Below are 16,814 nucleotides of genomic sequence, written 5' to 3'. Positions count from 1 at the left end.
GATTGTTCATCAGTGATGGTGTCCCAACGACCAAAGCGGTTATGGGAGTGATGATTATCATAGGATAAAAGCAGACAAAAGACCAGATTTCGGGGGGGGGGGGGGGGAGGGGGGAGTAGGAGACCAGTTTTCACAGTCCATGACGTATTTTTCATGGCCATAAATTTGGTAGGGCCCTATAAATAATGTAGCACCCTCCAAATTCCACACAATTTTAAGGTGAGTCAAATTTAGACCATATAAACAAGCTGTCTTCCTTTTAAAAGGGAGTGGAGTCTAGTGTTCCTGCTTGCCCTCCCTCAATGAGCAGAGCTCCCACTACACGGGGGTTTTGCAGGTGCAAGCAGGAAGTCATTTCACCCCTTCCACAGCAGTTATATGACAGGAGCTGTCTGTTACACAACTGCAAACTGCCATTCGCCAGCACAGAAGGAGGACAAGCGGCTTCCTTCACAGGAGGCTTTTATTAAAATTGTGTGACATCTACAAGGATACAGTACAAAAAAAATTTTGGTCCATGAAAAACCATAATCAGTTAATAAAAACAGTATTTCTGCAACAGCTACACTTGCCTAGGCAATATCCAAGCATCCTTCACTATTACTTGCCCCGAGGAGCCGGTAGTCTGCATTAACCGGCACCGGGACTTCAGCCCCTGGTGCTATAAAGGGGCAATTCTTTAAGGGTCCAAAGACAGAAGGGAGGGAAGGTTGGAAAGTGTATTACTCGCAGACAAGCAGTCTCTCTCTCACACACACAGGCTTACAGGGGCTCCCAATTTCATAGCAGCCCCTCAACCACACTCCAGGGTAGTTGAGGCTGTTTGTCAGTAACATGATTTTACAGCTAACATGAGGAGAGCACAACCAACTGGGTTCTGAGTCCGCTCATTTTACAGTCCCAAAAAGGAATCTGAGCAGAAAATTTAGCCCCAGGTGAAGAGAGCCCTCACCTCCCAACACGACCTGCTGCACACACATGGTCCTGAGGGCAAAGAGCACAAGAGTGCCACTAAATTAATTCATTAGCAATTCATTCCATGTCTAGGCTGCTACTCTCCCAGCTGGAGATAACCCATCTGCACATACTCGATCACCGGCCCTGTGACAGCCCCAGAGCCTACTCTATGCCCAAACATGGAAGACAACAAAGCAGAGGAGCCCTGACTTCTACTAATTTGCTTATTTGTTTGGGGCTGTTTGGTAGAGGCCCAGGCTGCCTCCTCACATCATACGCAAGGGAGCATTCAAGTCACCAAAGGCAGAGACGCAGGATCATCATCAGCCTGGTCCAAGAAATGACCCTAAGGCTTTATGCTCCGCATAATCCCACTGCAAGGAGGAGCAGCAGTTGGTGCGTTCCCCACTCCCTGCAGCAGGAAGAACAAGCAGCTTTTGGCAAGACTGCATTGCTGCTCAATCCTGCATGTTAGAGCTACACTTGCAGCTCCCTTGGCATGCAGTAGAGTTACCTCTTCATAGCTCCTTCATCTCTGTGCTGAACCAGTGTCTCCCTTGTGCTCCAGGGCTGAAACAGCCTCCTAGGGAACACGAAGGGAGCTTTAACTAAGGAGACAGAGACATGATGGGAAAAGCAATTCTCTACATAGCACAGAAACCCTCTCTTAGGAGAGGAGAGTCCTACAAGGAGGGATGATGCAAGAGCACCCCCATAGGGGGAGAGTGTGTGCCAACATGCAGGAGCTCTGGCCGCTGTCTCTCATGGGACCTTGGGAAGTGAATGGCCACAGGCCTCTGTCTGCATGGCAGATCCAGAAGGGCCCATGCTGAGAGGCTTTCCAGCCCCACATTCTCTGGGGTGCAAGAACTAGAGCCCAGTTTTGGAGAAGGGGCTGTGGTAAGTTTCTGAACTCAAGAGAAGTTCTGAACCTGCAGAAACACTGGATATTGGGGGCATTACAGGCAAAGCGGAGACAAGGTCAGCTCGCAGGAGCTCTGAGACTGACAGGGCCTCAGTGAGGGAGGAAACCAGGTAGAAGTGTGTGATCCTTTGAGCCTGTCTGCTTGCTACATCCCCAAAGCCCCGCGGGGCTCTGGAGTCACATTGATACAGACACTGCCAGAGGTGAGTAATGGCTGCAGGTCTCTACGCCGGAGTGGGGGTTGTGTGGGCCTAAACAGTGAACTCTGCAGCACTCCGTCTCCACAAGTAGCTGTGATGCCTTCTGACCAGGGAAGGAGTGGGGCAGCTTATGTGTTGCGGATTCCCAGTGCCTGCTCCAGCTCCTGCCGTCTCTGCTGCACCTGTGGGAGGAGAAGCCAGATCCCAGTGAATGGTCAGTCAGAGTCCGAATAACAAATGCTCCAAGCCTGGAGGAGTGAAGGAACGAGGAGTCCAAACCCATTCACAGCCCCTAGGAAAGAAACAGGACTCCTTCCTCAGCCTGGCTATGTCTTTCCTGTTGGCTCCCTGTCCCCGCCTCCTAAATCCTGTCCGTAGTACAGCCCACAGGTTACAATGTGTTCCACAGGCTAGTGAAGGATGCACTGTCTAGTGGTTAGATGAAGGGAATGGAAGTCAGGACTCCAGGTTCTAATGCCAGCTCTACCAATCATTCATTGCATGAGCTGGGGCAAGTCTGTGCTCCGATGTCCCCATTTTGAAGTGCAGCCAATACAGGGCTATGAGGGAATTAGCGCAGGTGCAAAGCACTTCAGCCTCTGACACAAAAGGCTAAGAAAAGGGCAAAGAATTTTTTTTTTTTTTAACAGTTTGCTTAACAAGAAGCCTGTGATGGGGCAGTTTCAATTCCATGCAGGGGATTTTGGGGCGTGGCTCCAGTTCTCTGCCAGGGCCCACTTCAGCTCTGCACTAGCCTGTGGGTTGCTCCCGTGCAGAGATCTGAAAGCAAAGGCCAAGCCAGCATGCATCCCATGAGAGGGGGATGGCCTCTCCTCACAGCTACATTGCACAAGGAACTCCTAGGAAGCACCAAGCTCAAGGACCATGGTTCTGGCTGCGATTTAAAAGGGATGTCTGTGTAACAACCATGGATTTAAACGGGAAGAGGCTGGCTACGTGGTGGTGAGGGCTAACACTAGTATCACCTCTGCATGACCTAGTTTCAATCCTAACTGGCCCTAAACCAGCAAATAGTGTGATGGGGTCTTTCCAGCCCTGATGAATGTTTACTGGCAGTTACTCCTGGGGGGGAATTCTGTGCCACTGTGCCTCTGCATTTATTTATTGACAAATAAAACTTGCAGAATTTTAAAGTATTGTGCTCAGAATTCTTAGGTGCAGAATGCCCTCAGGAGTAGGCAGTACAAGACCACGCCACAAAGTTGCAGCACTGTATCTGAAGCAATAGGACTTGGAACAGATGGGCTGTGGCAAATCCAGGTCCAAGGTGCACTGGTCAAGTTATGTGTGGGTATCCAGGATTGGAACAGAAGGGTGCTGGAGATCAGGGGGGGAATATATGGGGGAGGGATAGCTCCCTGTGGTTTGAGCACTGGCCTGCTAAACCCAGGGTTGTGAGTTCAATCCTTGAGGGGGCCACTTAGGGATCTGGGGCAAAATCAGTACTTGGTCCTGCTAGTGAAGGCAGGGGGCTGGACTCAATGACCTTCAAGGTCCCTTCCAGTTCTAGGAGATAGGATATCTCCATTAATTTATTTATTTTATTTTAGGACTGAGATGCATCAGCAGAACTAGGTGGTTGAAACGCCGTATGCCTGGCTGCACTACGCCCAGCTTTAGCGAACAGCATCTCCCTACAAGCAGAATAGCAGCTGCCAGGTGTGGATGGATTCCCTCAAATGGGAACGCTCACCTTGGAGTAGAAGTATCTGCACACGGCTTCCTGAGCCCAGGGCTGGAAGTAGAATTCAGCTCTACGCTCCTCTTCTGGATTCCCAACAACATCAGTCATGGTCTGGAGGCACCAAAGAGAGCAGCTTACAACCCAGAGTCATGCAGCTGCCCAAATTACTCTCACAACCCTCCCCATGTCCTGGGCTACCCACAAGCACTGTCCCCAAGCAGACTCCAGCAAGACCTGGCCCAGCCAGCGCCGTCAGATTGAAATCCTGGCACTCAATTCCAATTTTCAGTGTGACTACAGTCCTGCAAATTGTGCCCCTGCATGTGTCTCAGCTGCTAACTGAACAAGAAGAGTCTGATTGGATGGACTGAGCCTCTGTTTGCCTTCCACACAAAAGGGAAAAATCCTTTTACCTTTAGATCTCGGCACTGTGACTGGAGCCAGTCATTGATGAAGCCTTGGGGGTCACGGGCAAAACTCAGCATGAACTCGCGTTGTGTCTTCAGCTGATTAATGGTTTCTATTGTCTCATGGATCTGAGAGAGAAAAATGTAGTAATGGCGTATTGCTGAACCAGGTTATGAGGCCAACCCGACAGAGAGGCAAGACAAACCAAAGGGTCCAGCATGTTAAGATGAAAACTCATATTTCCTGGTTGACCCAGATGTGTAACATACACCCCACCCTACATCCCTCTTCCTATAGGGACAGGGTGGTAGGTTCAGACATGCACTGACATGCAGACTCAGGACATTCAGCACCTTTCATCCAAAGATCTCACTGGGCTTTAACTACCAGGAACTACTGGCAAACCCCCCCAAGATGTAGCTTCACGTTACTGCATTGTAACGAGATAGGCAAGTCACTTCATCTGTGCCTCTAAGGTCTCAGGTAGACGAGCTGGGAAGAGGATCCAGCAGCCCTGACTCCCAGTCCCCAGATCTAACCACTAAGCCAGTTTCCCTTTAATCACTCACTTTCAAATCTATTTTTTTGGTAAGTAAAAAGATTGTCACTATCTGATTTGGTTTCATAGAAATGGTGCCACCCTGGCAGAAATTTTGCCCTCACTGTTCTAGATCCCAAATATAAAGCCACTAGATGAATCCATATTGAAAGCTGCAAAAAAGCTCTCTCCTGCAACACTGTGCCAGTCAACCTCATCCCAGCACACAAACTCTAGCTGGAAGGGCAGGATCCAGCTCCTACCTTGTTATCCAGGGCAGCGATTTCCTGCTGGCTGGCTGTGGACAGCAAGAAAGAATTCATCTGAGTTTTAAGAGTATCATCCACTTCCACATCGATGTCATAGCAGGCGGTTTTTTTCTGGTCGTTTGGGTCAACACTGTGGACATCAGCAAGAGAACACCCAGAAAAAGCGAGAAGCCTGAGTCAGTGTATGAGTGCATCCTTACTAGCACCTCTAAGCTCCATAGGTTGAGGGGTGGGGGTAGGGAAGACAGGATTAACGTATGCATTACATTTGGTTTTCTGTAACAGAAGAAAGGGGTCAGTAACACTGAGGAGCAGGAAAACACTTTACTTCCCTAGTCGCACATCATACATGCAGCACAAGGGACCAGGAGCTTACAGTCTAGACAAGCGCAGTGCAAAGGGTCAACATAAGCGTGCGGATACACAGTGTGGAGGTCAGTGTTGGCAGGAGGAAAGAAAGCAGGGATTTACAGAAGGGGTGCTTGGTGAACGGGAAAAAGAGGCTGTTGAATCCACACAGGGCAGAGTGAATAAAGACATGGAAAGATGGAGAGGTGCAGAAAGGTCAGCAGCTACTGAAACGGACTGTAACAGGGAGCATCTCCCCATACAAGTCTCTCTAGCTCACTTATCCGCCCTTCCCATCAAACAGTGCCTCAGGGGCCAGTCTCACCTGATCACATGGTTAATGATGATTGGTTCTGGGGGCATGAGCAAAGCATGCAGCCTTTGAGGAATCTCAGAGAACTTCATCCGCTGAGACTCAAATATCTGCAAGAGAAAGAGGGAGTGGGGTGGAAAGCAGCACAGTGCTGGGAAAGGGGCAGCCTGGAGAATCTCTGGTTCCTGGCAACAGAAGCCAAAGCTGTCTCCTGCCCCAGACACACTGCCCCACCCTAAGTTGGAGACACTTTTACCTGCTGGAGATACTTGTCGCAGATGACATACTCCCGCTCATGGGGATCCTGTAGCTTGTGGGTCTTGATGTACTGCCACAGTGCCTGGATGATCACTGGGCGGGTCTGGGTATGAATCCCCAAGAGACGAGCCAGGCGGGGGTCCAGTTTGAACTGTGGTGGCTGAGGAGACAAGAGCATGACAAAGGTGGGGGTAAAGATGATGCAGCAGCTACAGATAGGGTTCATCCAAGTCACAACTCAGAGGCTAAGGCACTGCTCACTCCCCATCTGCATCGTACCAGCCTGCCTACCTGATAGTCCAGCATCAGGAGGACAGTACAGCGCACATTCACGTCCCCAGGCCTCTTCACCTGGAAGCCATCTGTCTCCTGGGTAGTAGCAGTTCTGTGCCACTGGAAAAAAGAAAACAGCAGGGGAGGTGGTTTAGGGACACAGACTGCCAAGTCATTCCCTCTGCTCCTGCTGTTTGCCAGGCACAACATTTACCCGTAATTGCCCTTTACTGATGACACAAACTCCTCCCCAGAAAGATCCTGCCCATTTGACAGGATGTGATCTCTGCCATGTGCCCCTGGACTCTACAGACAGTTGTGGTGGCTCTGACAACCCCTCTGAAAGGAGGCTGGAACTCCTGCGGTGAATAGTGTTAGGAGAGTTCATCAGAGGAGCACGCAGCTCACCAGTTTTAAAGTTCAAGATTACTATCATGGAGCATCCGGGGAGAATGACACGGATGAAATGTGAACTCACAAGAGTCAAGTGGCTGCAAAGGGGCTTGATTTATTTGGCATGGATCACGTTGCTGTCCCCAACACAATGGGCTTGGATGCAACAATTGTTCAATACACCTAGAAACAGCTGATAGCTAATGCCTCTGTCTTACACCTGCCTTAACAGAGAGGCTGTCTTAGACTCTCCTTTCAAATAAGTGTGTAAGTGTATTCGCGTCCTCGAAATTCCAGCTGTGCTGCAAACAGGTAGAACATAGAATTGATAGGCTTTATCATGAATGATTCCCAACAGCATGGCCAAGTTATGCATCCACCTCTGCTACATTCCCAACGCTACCAGACTTGCTCCAAGTACGGGGAACAGAGGAGACAGGCATTTGTTGTCTGTGTCTTTGCACTTCACAGGAGCATCTTTTGCCTAGAGTTTCACATACACTAATTGTGCAAAGCTAAGGGACTCTGATACTGTTCTTATTCATCAGAATGGAGCAGAAAGGGCACAAACAAAAGTTATCTTCTTACCCAACAAGCTTCAACCCCTCTGAGGGAGGTTAGCATTATCCCCATTTCACAGACTGAGAGGTGAAGCTTTTTGCCCCAGGGCTCCTAGCAAGTCAGTAGCAGTGCTGGTCTCAGCACTCAAGAGTTCCTAGCTCCCAGAATGACATGGTTGCCAAGATTCTGAACTCCATTTGGAGATGAAATAAAAGTATAGCTCACCTCCACCAGGTGATTGTCTGGGCCATACAGGTCCTTATCCAGCTCGATCACCAGAGACTTGAAGAAGGATGAGAATTTCCTTTTCTGTTTGGTGGCATCATATTTGGACAGAGCAGCCTGCAGCAGCACAGACAGGAGAAGTGTTAGGGCAGTCAAGGCCAGCAATGGAGCACACCCAGCACATACAAAAGCACTGATGGGAACTGAACCCTCCAACTCCCATTTACTTATACTAAACCCACCCCTCCTTCCAAAACCCCAACATGGAGACAATGGCATGTTTGCTGGTTGCCTTGGCTTCTTTGCTGTCTGTTCTATCCCTTCCCCCCCACATCCTCTGTCATTCATCCATTTGCCTTTCCACTAGGGGCAGGGACTGTGTCTTTCTAGGGAATCCAGGGTTATCAGAAGCTGTTCTCCTTAACACAGTATGCCTGCCAATCAGTCCGGCAGGCTATCCCCCACAGGCTAGAGTAAATAGGTCCCTCAAGGACACACACCAGATCAGCTGTCCAGCACAAAGGGGAAGAAGCCCAACAGCACAGGACAGTCCAGAGATGAAAAGTAAAGGGATTAAGTTCTGAAGTACTGGGGCAGATTTTACATCCAATACGGATGTTCCATGGGAATCCCTTGCCAATAACCATAGCACAATACCAGGTTTGACTAGCTTCCTGTGAGGCGGACTCAAGGCCTCCTCCAGGCCCAGGGCAGTCACATTAATGCAGGACGATTAAAGTCCAGGAAGCCCTATTCCAAAATTGCACTACAGTTACTGGCCCAAGAGCTAAGAAGGAACCAAACTACCCATAATAAACCCTGATCCTTCCCTTGTGTTTGCAAATCCAGTCTCGAGGCCAATTCCTCACGGCAAACTAGAGACTTTTTTGGGGGGGAAACGAACTCACAAACTTGTTATGTGCAATCTTTGTGTCTGCTTTCAGAGGTAGGGAAGGCAAGTGCCACAAATCTTCTCCCACCATCGATCCTCTTAGCTATAAAGAGCTAAGTATTATTATTGTAGTATCCTACCTCATGGAGTGGCCAACTGGTTTGGCCCTCTTACCCTCTCCCCCTTCTCATCAGACTCCTGGGCAGGTACGAGCGAGAGAGGATACATTCATAGAGTCCAAGGCCAGAAAGGACCATTGTGATCATCTAGGATAGAGGGCCCCTAGTTCCATTCTCAGACATTAAGCAGTTGGTCTTCACCTCCAACTCCAGACCTTTGAAAGCATCTTCTTTGGTCACAACCCAACAGGGTTTAGCTCCCACACCCATTCAGCTCATCTTATCTGGAGAATTAATGCTGCTCCCTCGCCCTTCCCAGAGGGGCTGGGTGCCTCACACTCACGTCCTCGAGCAGCCGCCCTTCCACCCGGAGCTCCCACGAGGCAACAGTCCCTTCGCCATCTTCCGCGTCCGACTTGGCTGGATTGAAGGTGTTGGAGATAAAAATGCGCAGCTTTCGCTTTTGCTAAGAGGAAAAGTATCAGCTAAACGTTAACAGCAAAATGCAGAAGCCAATAAACATGCTCAGGCCACAGCCACAATAAAAAAAAAACCACAGGATCTGGACTCACTTTCACCTCCTGCAGCTGAGAAACAGAGTGCCAGACCAGAGAGCAAGCCAGGCAAAGAGAGGGTCAGCAAGCACCCCTGACTGCCCTCTGAGGCTAAAGTCCAGGATAGGACATTGACCCTCAATACATCGCACTCTCAAGAGCCTTTACAGACCCACCCAAATGCCATAGAAGTCAGTCCTGTTTTCTCAGTTCAGTCACAGGTCTCTAGGCACCCCAGCAAGAAACCTGAGCACTATCCTCCCTTACCTTAATGGGTCGTTTCAAGGCCTCCTGGATATCCAGACGTTTCCTCATGATCGTCTGGTCCAGTTTCCTTTCAAATGCCAACAGATCCATGTAGGCCTGAGACTCTGGTACCAGTTCACGAATCTACGGCAAAGCACAAGCCAATCAAGAACGCTGCTTCTCTCCCCCTGAAACTGCTTAGAACTCAGAACTACAGCAGCGGAGGCAGGAAAAGTAAAAAACCTCACTCACCCTCTGAGGTAGAATTTTGTCAGCCATTTTCTTTTTCTTAGCACTGTTTAAAGAAGGATACACACATTAAGATGGCAACCATTTTTTCTCTCAACCAGTCAGAATACAAGAAAAAGGAGCAAGGATGTGGGTTTATTCTCAGATTTGGGACCCTGCTATGAGGGGCACTTGCTCCTCAACATCTGTCTCAGTCCAGTCCTCCTCTCTTTCAAAGGCTGTTTATTGTGACTGTCAGTCTCTGTACAGAAACTTTCCTTACCCACCCTTCCTCTCCATGGCCACAGCAGGATTGAAACGCCAATACTGCAGAGCTCAAAAGCACCTGCAAGACCTGAGACCACCTGATTATTTGAACATTTCAAGTCTCCCAAGAGATATGGATAGCTGGGGTTGCCCTGAGTTTGGAGAGGTGTTTGGTTAAATTTTATTTTGATACAAAGTGACTCCCAGGCTTGATTGAATATTAAGTTGGATTTTCTAACAGATAAGTTTTTTTAAGCCAGGAGATACTGTTGAGTAGTATCAAGTGACAATGACATAGAGTTAAGAAATTAAAAAAAAAAACCTTGCTCTTGCATAGGAGCTGAGTATTATTATCTGAAGCTCCCATCACTCAGTGAAATAGGTGCACAAAAAGTTTAAGTCAGTTTGAGCCATCCACGCAAAACAATTAAAGAAGAAAGTCCAAGAACGTGCTGGCAGCAAAAGAGAGACAGAAGTCCTAGATGTAGTGACCCAAACAACAAAGCATTGTGCTGATCTCTGACATCAGCAGCAAGTGTCCGAATTACTGAATATTGGCTAATCCATTTTTGCAACGTAGCCAACTAGCATCCAAAGGGGTTTATTTTGATACGATGGATAAGAATTTATGATATGATACCTATTTTCTGGAGGGTTATAAATAGCCTATTTCAATTTAGATAGTGCTTTCTCTATGAGCATTTTTCTTCCTTAACCACCTCAGATCAGGTCTGCTTGATGTGAACATTAGAATCTGCCTGGCACTTTTGTAAGGGTGGGTGGGAGGATGCGCTGGTGTTTTGGACAAAATCTGCCTGACCCTGAATGTCTATTTAGCAATGTGCTGTGTACTGGTTCGCTCCAGCCTTCCACCTCAGAGGTGGCTGAATTTTGGTGGTATTATAGTTCTACAACTTGTGAAGGACTTTGGTGTCCTTCATGAAGAGGCACTAAGTGGTCATAGAAAAGATAATCAACCTCAGAATGAGGCAAGAAATCTGGCCTCTTACTTGTGATTACGATTCTGGACCGCTTGCTGCTGGACCTGCTGGATTTGCTGAGGAGCTGGCCTCTTGCGGGACTGATCCATACCAGACTGGGCCATTCCAGGCCGGACTGAGGGACTCCCACCATATCCTGGGGGACCCATGGAGGGTCCCTGAGGTGTCATGCGGCTGCCTGGCAACATACCAGGGCGCTGAGGAGAGAAACACAGGGATCTGGTCTCCATCCGAACCAAACTCTGAAAAGATGGAGACTCCCCAATAAAGGGCAGTTAAGTCCTAAGCACAAGTGGGCTACCAAGCCACATCTGCTAAGCTAAGTGTGACCCCTGCTAGCACAGGGCCACGTGACTCATGGGCTTCCTTGGGATGGACTCAGATGGATCACTACAGGGCTAACAGCTCCAGAAGCGGATGCTTCCAACCAAGAATGAATGGGACTGTAACACAGAAACCATAACCCGCAAAGCTGGCTATGAGAGAGTTTTCTTAATGTCACACACCTCTCCTCACTGCAGGCCTTGGGCCCTAACCGCTGCCTACAATTTTCCTCCATGCATTGAATCACCACTGCAACTGCCATCCCCACAAAATACTCCCACTCTCCCCTTTCCTACCCCTAATCCCCACCTCACTCATTTCCTCTAGGCTGCCTCTCCTCTCCCTTTCCCATAGTTCAGATCCCAGCTTCTCCCTTCCCAATCAATAGTCTCTTTAGGGTCACCTTTTTAACTGAGAGTAACCCTTACTCAGGGCACCCCTGATTTCACTGCAGGGTGACCTCTTTCACTCCCACCCCGTGGAACCCCCAATTTCACCCAAACATTTCCTCCTCATCCTCAAATACACCCCCCCATAGTTTGCCAATTCCTCTCACCATGAACCTAGGCCCCATTTCCTCCCCACGTCTCCCTCGCCCTGAGCCCCAGCTTGCTGTCATACCACCCCCAGAGTATGAACCCTCGTTCACCCCAGAGCCACCGAGACAAGAGCGCGCTCAGATACATCCCACCCCATGTACTGCCCCCGCCCCGGACAAAGGCAGGTCCCGGCCCCTCCCCCACCTGACTCCCACTATCAGAAACGCCTCCTCCCCTTGTATCGTTCCCAAGGGGGCGCCCGAGCACGGAACCCCCCCTCCCCCCGCTCCTGCCTCCGAGCCCGCCCCGCCCCCTCCCCGGCCTTACCGGGTAGGCGGCGCCCGGCAGGGGGGAGCGGTAGAGGCCTTGGCCGGGAGCCGGGCCCATGCGGACGGGGGGCCCCGGGGGGCCCGGCCCCAGCGCTCCGGCTCCCCCGCCGCCGCCGCTCGGAGTCACCGACTGGAAACCCGCCCGCGCCGCCATCTTCTCCCAGCACAAAGCGGGGGAGGGGGAGCGGGACCGGAACCGGACATCGATCATAGAGCGCGTGGGGCAGAGCGGCGCCAGAGGTACCATAGAGTGCTCGGGTAGGGCACAGAGAGATGCTGGGGACGCAGGTTGCCTCCCCCTGCCGCATGGAGGCCGGCACTGCAAGGCTCTGCAGGCAGCCTAGAGCCCCGGGGAGGGACTGGGGCAGTGTCAGGGGGAAGAGCACGGGTGTGGGGTGTGGGCAGTGCAGACGGGGAGTAATGTCCAGGGGTGAGGGCGGCTGTGACCATGAGGAAGGGGCAGGGACACACAAGCAGCCTTCAGGAGGCTGCCAAAAATTAGAGCACTGCCTGGCTTAAAGCATCTCCCTAGGATGCCCAGTTGTGCTGTGATGCCCAGAACCCCCTGGCTGCACCATAGGGAGCATCAACCGCTGCTTTTAAAAATATCCTAATAAATGTTGAATGAAAATAGAGTGATTCCATCAGAACCCAGCTCCGGCCCTGCTTCAGGCATTTCTGGCTAGGGTCGAATTTTGGTGAATGATTTAAAATACTTTTTGTCTCCAAATAGCTTTGATGCAAATACTTGCTCCAAAAGGTTTGGGTAACATGTCTGGGCTATTGAACCAAACCTCCCAAGCAGCAAGGCTTAGCTCTGCTGGAAAGCACTGCTCTGCTGAAGCTTCAGGGGCTGTTTCCAAGCCAGTTAGTTAAACAGTCCACCTGCAGTGTCTGGCTGGATTGATCATCTGAGGGTATCAATTTTCTGTTTGCTCACACAAGTGTAAATCAGGAGTATCCCCATTGAAATCTATGGCGCTAGACTTGTTAGGAGGATCAGCCCCTTGGTGTCTGGTGTATGAACACTGGGGTGTGACCACCCATAGGTAAAATTGATTTTTTTAAATATCTGGTCCTGCTTGCAAGGCTGCAGGGTAAATTCCTTGCCAGACAGAAGACACCTTCTAGCTGGCGACTAAGATTTAGCTGCATTTTCCTCTGACTGGCACAAGATTTACTGCAAAATATTGTGGTTGGCTAATGTATTGTGCTTTGTTTAATGAGGTAGCTGCAGCACGTGTCAGGTGAAACAGCGCAGTGCACACTAGGGGGCTTTAGTAATGTCAGTGCAAAGTCACCTGTAAGAGTCTCTTTAGTTTGGAACAAAACTCTCTCTTTCGCTGGTTTGTTATGATGTTGGCTGTTCAGTTCTTTCCAGGTGTGTGCAGGGTCTGAGTTAGAGCTGCTGGGCCTAAATCTGATCTCTTGTACAATGATCTAACTCCATTGACTGGATTTCAGACCAACCCCCGGTTGGAAGTGCAGTGTGGAGGTATACGAGCGAGGGCCAAGCTCAGACTTTGAGAGACAGAGATACAGTTACCAGAGAGACCGAAAACAGCAAAATTCAGAGAGCGAATGATAGCTGCAGAGCTCTCTGATGTTGAACATGGACAGGAAGGGTTGGGGGAGGGAGAAAGATCAGGTCACACAGGGGTGCTTTGTTGTCTCCATCCATCGTCTCTGTAGTCCCAAGTCACTGCAGCCCAGCTAGCACCAGGCCCACGTGTTTGTGGGCATCATGGCAGAAGCACATTAGCGGGAGGGCAGAGAACCAAAATCTGTGAGTTTTTAAACTATGAGGGGGGGTCACTGAACTAGCTGCTGAAGGGAACGGGGTGATGGGGGAGCTGTTTGGAGATGGGGCTTCTCTGCATGTGAGGAAAGAGATAGGCAGCAGCATTCTGCCCATGGCAGGGGCTGCAGAGCCAAGCGTGGAGGGTGCAGGCCCCACAGCTGCAGCAGCCGGCGTGGGGGTGGGGGAATAGAGGCTGGATGAAGAGCTGAACATTGGTTGCCAGGAAATTCAGTAACCCATCCACCCCAAAACCTAGCCACTTGTTTTTGTAGGACCTGCACTATTTGGTGCTGTGCTGGCAAGTTCCAGCCCTGCTCCTAGCACAGTGCTGATGTGATTGATAGGCCTGGCCCACAGAGCAGCACAGCACAGAAAGCAGCAACAATTCTCATGAGCCTTAAAACAAAGCAATGCTTGTCAAACCAGGAGAGACCAAACACTGCCAGGGATGAGGTTTCATTTCCAAGTGTCTGGTGGGATGGGGTGGTGGTGGGAGGGAGACCCACAAAGGAACACAGGCTACACCAAACACATGTGGCCACAAATACACAGCAGTGCATGGACCATACTGTCCTTCCTGACTGGCCCAGCCCCAGCCTGTAATTACACCAGAGAAATCCCACATGGGTCAGTCTGCCCGGCTCAGGTCCTGGCCCCTCAGTGTGGTTGGGATGTGCACCTCACAGAGGACAGGGTGATTAGCCCAAAGGACCGTCATTGCCACTTGGGCCCCAGCCCATGTCAGGGCACCCGGCTGCACAGCACAGCTCTCTCCTACCTGTATGGCGCTCACTTCAGGGCTGTATCACAGCTCCTGTGTCTGCTGGCAGCACCAGCGGTGAGCGAATGGTAACCATGAATTACTGCGCGCGGGGGGGGGGGGGGGGGGGGGGGGGGGGGGGGGGGAGGAACGCAGAGGTGATGCTATCTCTGGCTGTGTTTATACACTCAGCATGATTAATCCTCACGCTGCAGGTTCACGGAGGCCACACAATCCCCAGGGTGAAAGCGCCAGAGTGCTAGCAGGGGTGGCATGGCTTGTGCCCCCTGCGCTGCAGCCAAAGTTGGCTGCATGCAGGTCCCACAGTCCCTAACAGGGATAAATCAGCTAATGCCTTCTAATCCACTCTGCCTCTCTGGCTGCCGCAGTAATGGAGCTGTAGCCTGTTTCTCTCCTGAGATGAACAGCTGGACGTGTCCACAGCGGAGTCTTAACTGAATGAGATGGGCCCCAGGAAGCCAAACTCCATTAGTGCCAGAGAGCCTCTTGAAGGGACACTTGGGACTCTCTAATCTGATTGGCTCCAAGCCTGGAGTATCCGGTGGCAAGTTTGCCGAGTACTATTTAATTAGGTAGGAGGCTAATGCAATGCTGTTCTGTAGGGGCAGGAATTCCTCTGTGGATGAAGTGTCCTGGGCTTGGTGGGCCTGTTTCCATACTCAACTCAGTGCCCTGGTGTGGGACTGCAGAGCCACACCATGGGAGGTGCCATAACCCGAGGTCCTAATCCTTGTGGTTGTGAAAGGCCCTATGATGCCATACATGAGAGACAAGGTATCAGCACCTGGCCAAATTCCCTGCTGTCTCCCTAACTGCCCATTGCAGTATTCACTGATCACTGACTTCCTCTTCACTTCCTGTGCTAAGCTGCTGTGTGGCAGCTATGTTCTAACCCAGAGGAGGCCAGGTCTTAGCAGTGGGCAGCCCATCCCTGCATAGCGACTGAGTATCTGGGGCCTTGTGGTGAAGAGTGCCCTTTTATCAGGCCTGGAGCTTTTATGTCAGCACATCAGAGCGGTGTTGGCCTCAAGGCCATTTCACAGCACCTCATGTATGTCAGCAGCAGCCTGAGCTTCCCACACACACCTGACCCCACCAACATGCCACAGCCCTACCCTGGAGGGACCGGCCTAGGAGTCAGAGGAGAGGGAAATTCCTCTGGCCCATTCACCCCTTGGCCTCTCATGGAGCTACCAACAAGAGGGCTAAGGAGGGCCCATCTTGGTGGTTTTTGTGATGTCAAAACTAGGCTGCAACCCAGTAAACTCATTCCACGGCACTGGGTAGCGCTAGGCAAGCAGGCTGAGACAGAGGGCTCACCAGCTGCCCAAGTCAGCCATTTGTGACCTGTGCACCATTACATGTCACAGACAGGCTGGGACCAAACCCCAGATCCCTTGAAGTCTGAGGATATTTAGCTCCAGAACTGGCCTTTGCAGCTGGCCAGACTCCCACGCCCAGCCCTCCCGAGCCCTGGCTATGTTGAGGCCTGAGAACAGGATGAGGTGCAAAGGGTGCATTCTCACTGCATCAGTACCCCACCACCACCCAGACGTGCCCTACCCCAGCCACGGCCCCGTGGTGGTGGTTCAGCCATTGGGCACCAGGTGCTGGGGAAGCAGGCTGGCTTCAAACGTCATGCAGAAGCCGTGAATGCCAGCAGCACATTGCTGAAGGCTGCAGCACTGGGAACATTTATTCCTTTGCTGCTAGCAAGGCCCTGTAACTGTAGAGGCCGTGTTTTCCAGCCATTTAGCTCTAGACAGTGACACTGGGTTTGTTTTGTCACCACCTGGCTGCTAGGAGGCAGCAGTGCCCACTCCGAGGGTGCACATCACCACAGCAAACCCAGGCTGGAGCCCTCCCTATGGTGCCCTGTGCTGGAAGGCAGGAGGCTCAACGCCTGGCTAGTGTGGGAAGGGAGGAGCCTAGGATTTCACTGCACTGGGCTCTAACTCCTGCCCTAAACCTCAGTGTCCCAGCCCCATGCCTGCCCATTGCTGGAATGCAGGGCCCCTGCACTTACCCCCACTCAAAGTCAGGTCCCAGGATCCATCCTTGCCTGCTCCATGCTGAAATGCAGAAATGTGTCAGAGGCCTCGTAACAGGATTCCCACTCACCACTAGTGTGCCTGCTCATGGCTACATCTGGGAAAGTAGTTCTTGTGGCACTGGGTGCCCGCTTCTGCTTTCTGCTCACTCTGCAATAGCCTATCCTGGTCCCTCTGGCCAGGCCCCTCCCGGGGTTGCAAAGTCCACCAGCACTAGTGGCTAGCAGTGGAACCCGGGCCTGCCTGCTACACCGGATTGTAGCCTAGGGGCCCTATAACCAGCAATCCAGGACTGCTCAGTCCCTGTCC

The 16,814-nt window shown here is 51.2% G+C and overlaps 1 protein-coding gene across 2 annotated transcripts; it reads right to left on the bottom strand.

Annotated features, from left to right (window-relative positions):
- Positions 1-445: 445 nt before the first annotated feature.
- On the bottom strand, positions 446-16,680 carry SMARCD1 (SWI/SNF related, matrix associated, actin dependent regulator of chromatin, subfamily d, member 1). 2 transcript variants are annotated; one of them, XM_065576561.1, is made up of 13 exons: positions 16,481-16,680; positions 10,690-10,877; positions 9,437-9,479; positions 9,206-9,328; positions 8,728-8,850; positions 7,374-7,490; positions 6,213-6,314; positions 5,920-6,081; positions 5,676-5,773; positions 4,997-5,132; positions 4,201-4,323; positions 3,797-3,898; positions 446-2,264 (listed from the first exon to the last, which is right to left on the bottom strand). In XM_065576561.1, the coding sequence occupies exons 2-13, from the start codon at positions 10,866-10,868 to the stop codon at positions 2,211-2,213; spliced, it is 1,362 nt and encodes a 453-aa protein (XP_065432633.1). In that variant the 5' UTR covers positions 10,869-10,877; positions 16,481-16,680; the 3' UTR covers positions 446-2,210. The 2 variants fall into 2 exon arrangements, with proteins under 2 accessions (XP_065432633.1, XP_008172065.2); XM_008173843.4 differs by lacking the exon at positions 16,481-16,680 and adding an exon at positions 11,871-12,083.
- Positions 16,681-16,814: the final 134 nt, after the last annotated feature.

Source organism: Chrysemys picta, chromosome 22 (genome assembly GCF_011386835.1).
Source record: "Chrysemys picta bellii isolate R12L10 chromosome 22, ASM1138683v2, whole genome shotgun sequence".
NCBI classification, from domain to species: Eukaryota; Metazoa; Chordata; order Testudines; family Emydidae; genus Chrysemys; species Chrysemys picta.
Note: the sequence above shows the minus strand (reverse complement) of the source record. Positions and strands in the feature narration are given on the sequence as shown.

What these genes read in the sequence shown, in the direction of transcription:
- SMARCD1 (XM_008173843.4), bottom strand. Translation starts at nt 12,083, where the DNA reads ATGATCGATGTCCGGTTCCGGTCCCGCTCCCCCTCCCCCGCTTTGTGC. An exon ending in ACAAAATTCTACCTCAGAGG is followed by an intron (nt 9,329 to 9,436) that starts GTGAGTGAGGTT and finishes GCTTTGCCGTAG; the next exon opens with ATTCGTGAACTGGTACCAGA. An exon ending in CAGACAATCACCTGGTGGAG is followed by an intron (nt 6,315 to 7,373) that starts GTGAGCTATACT and finishes TCTTTTTTCCAG; the next exon opens with TGGCACAGAACTGCTACTAC.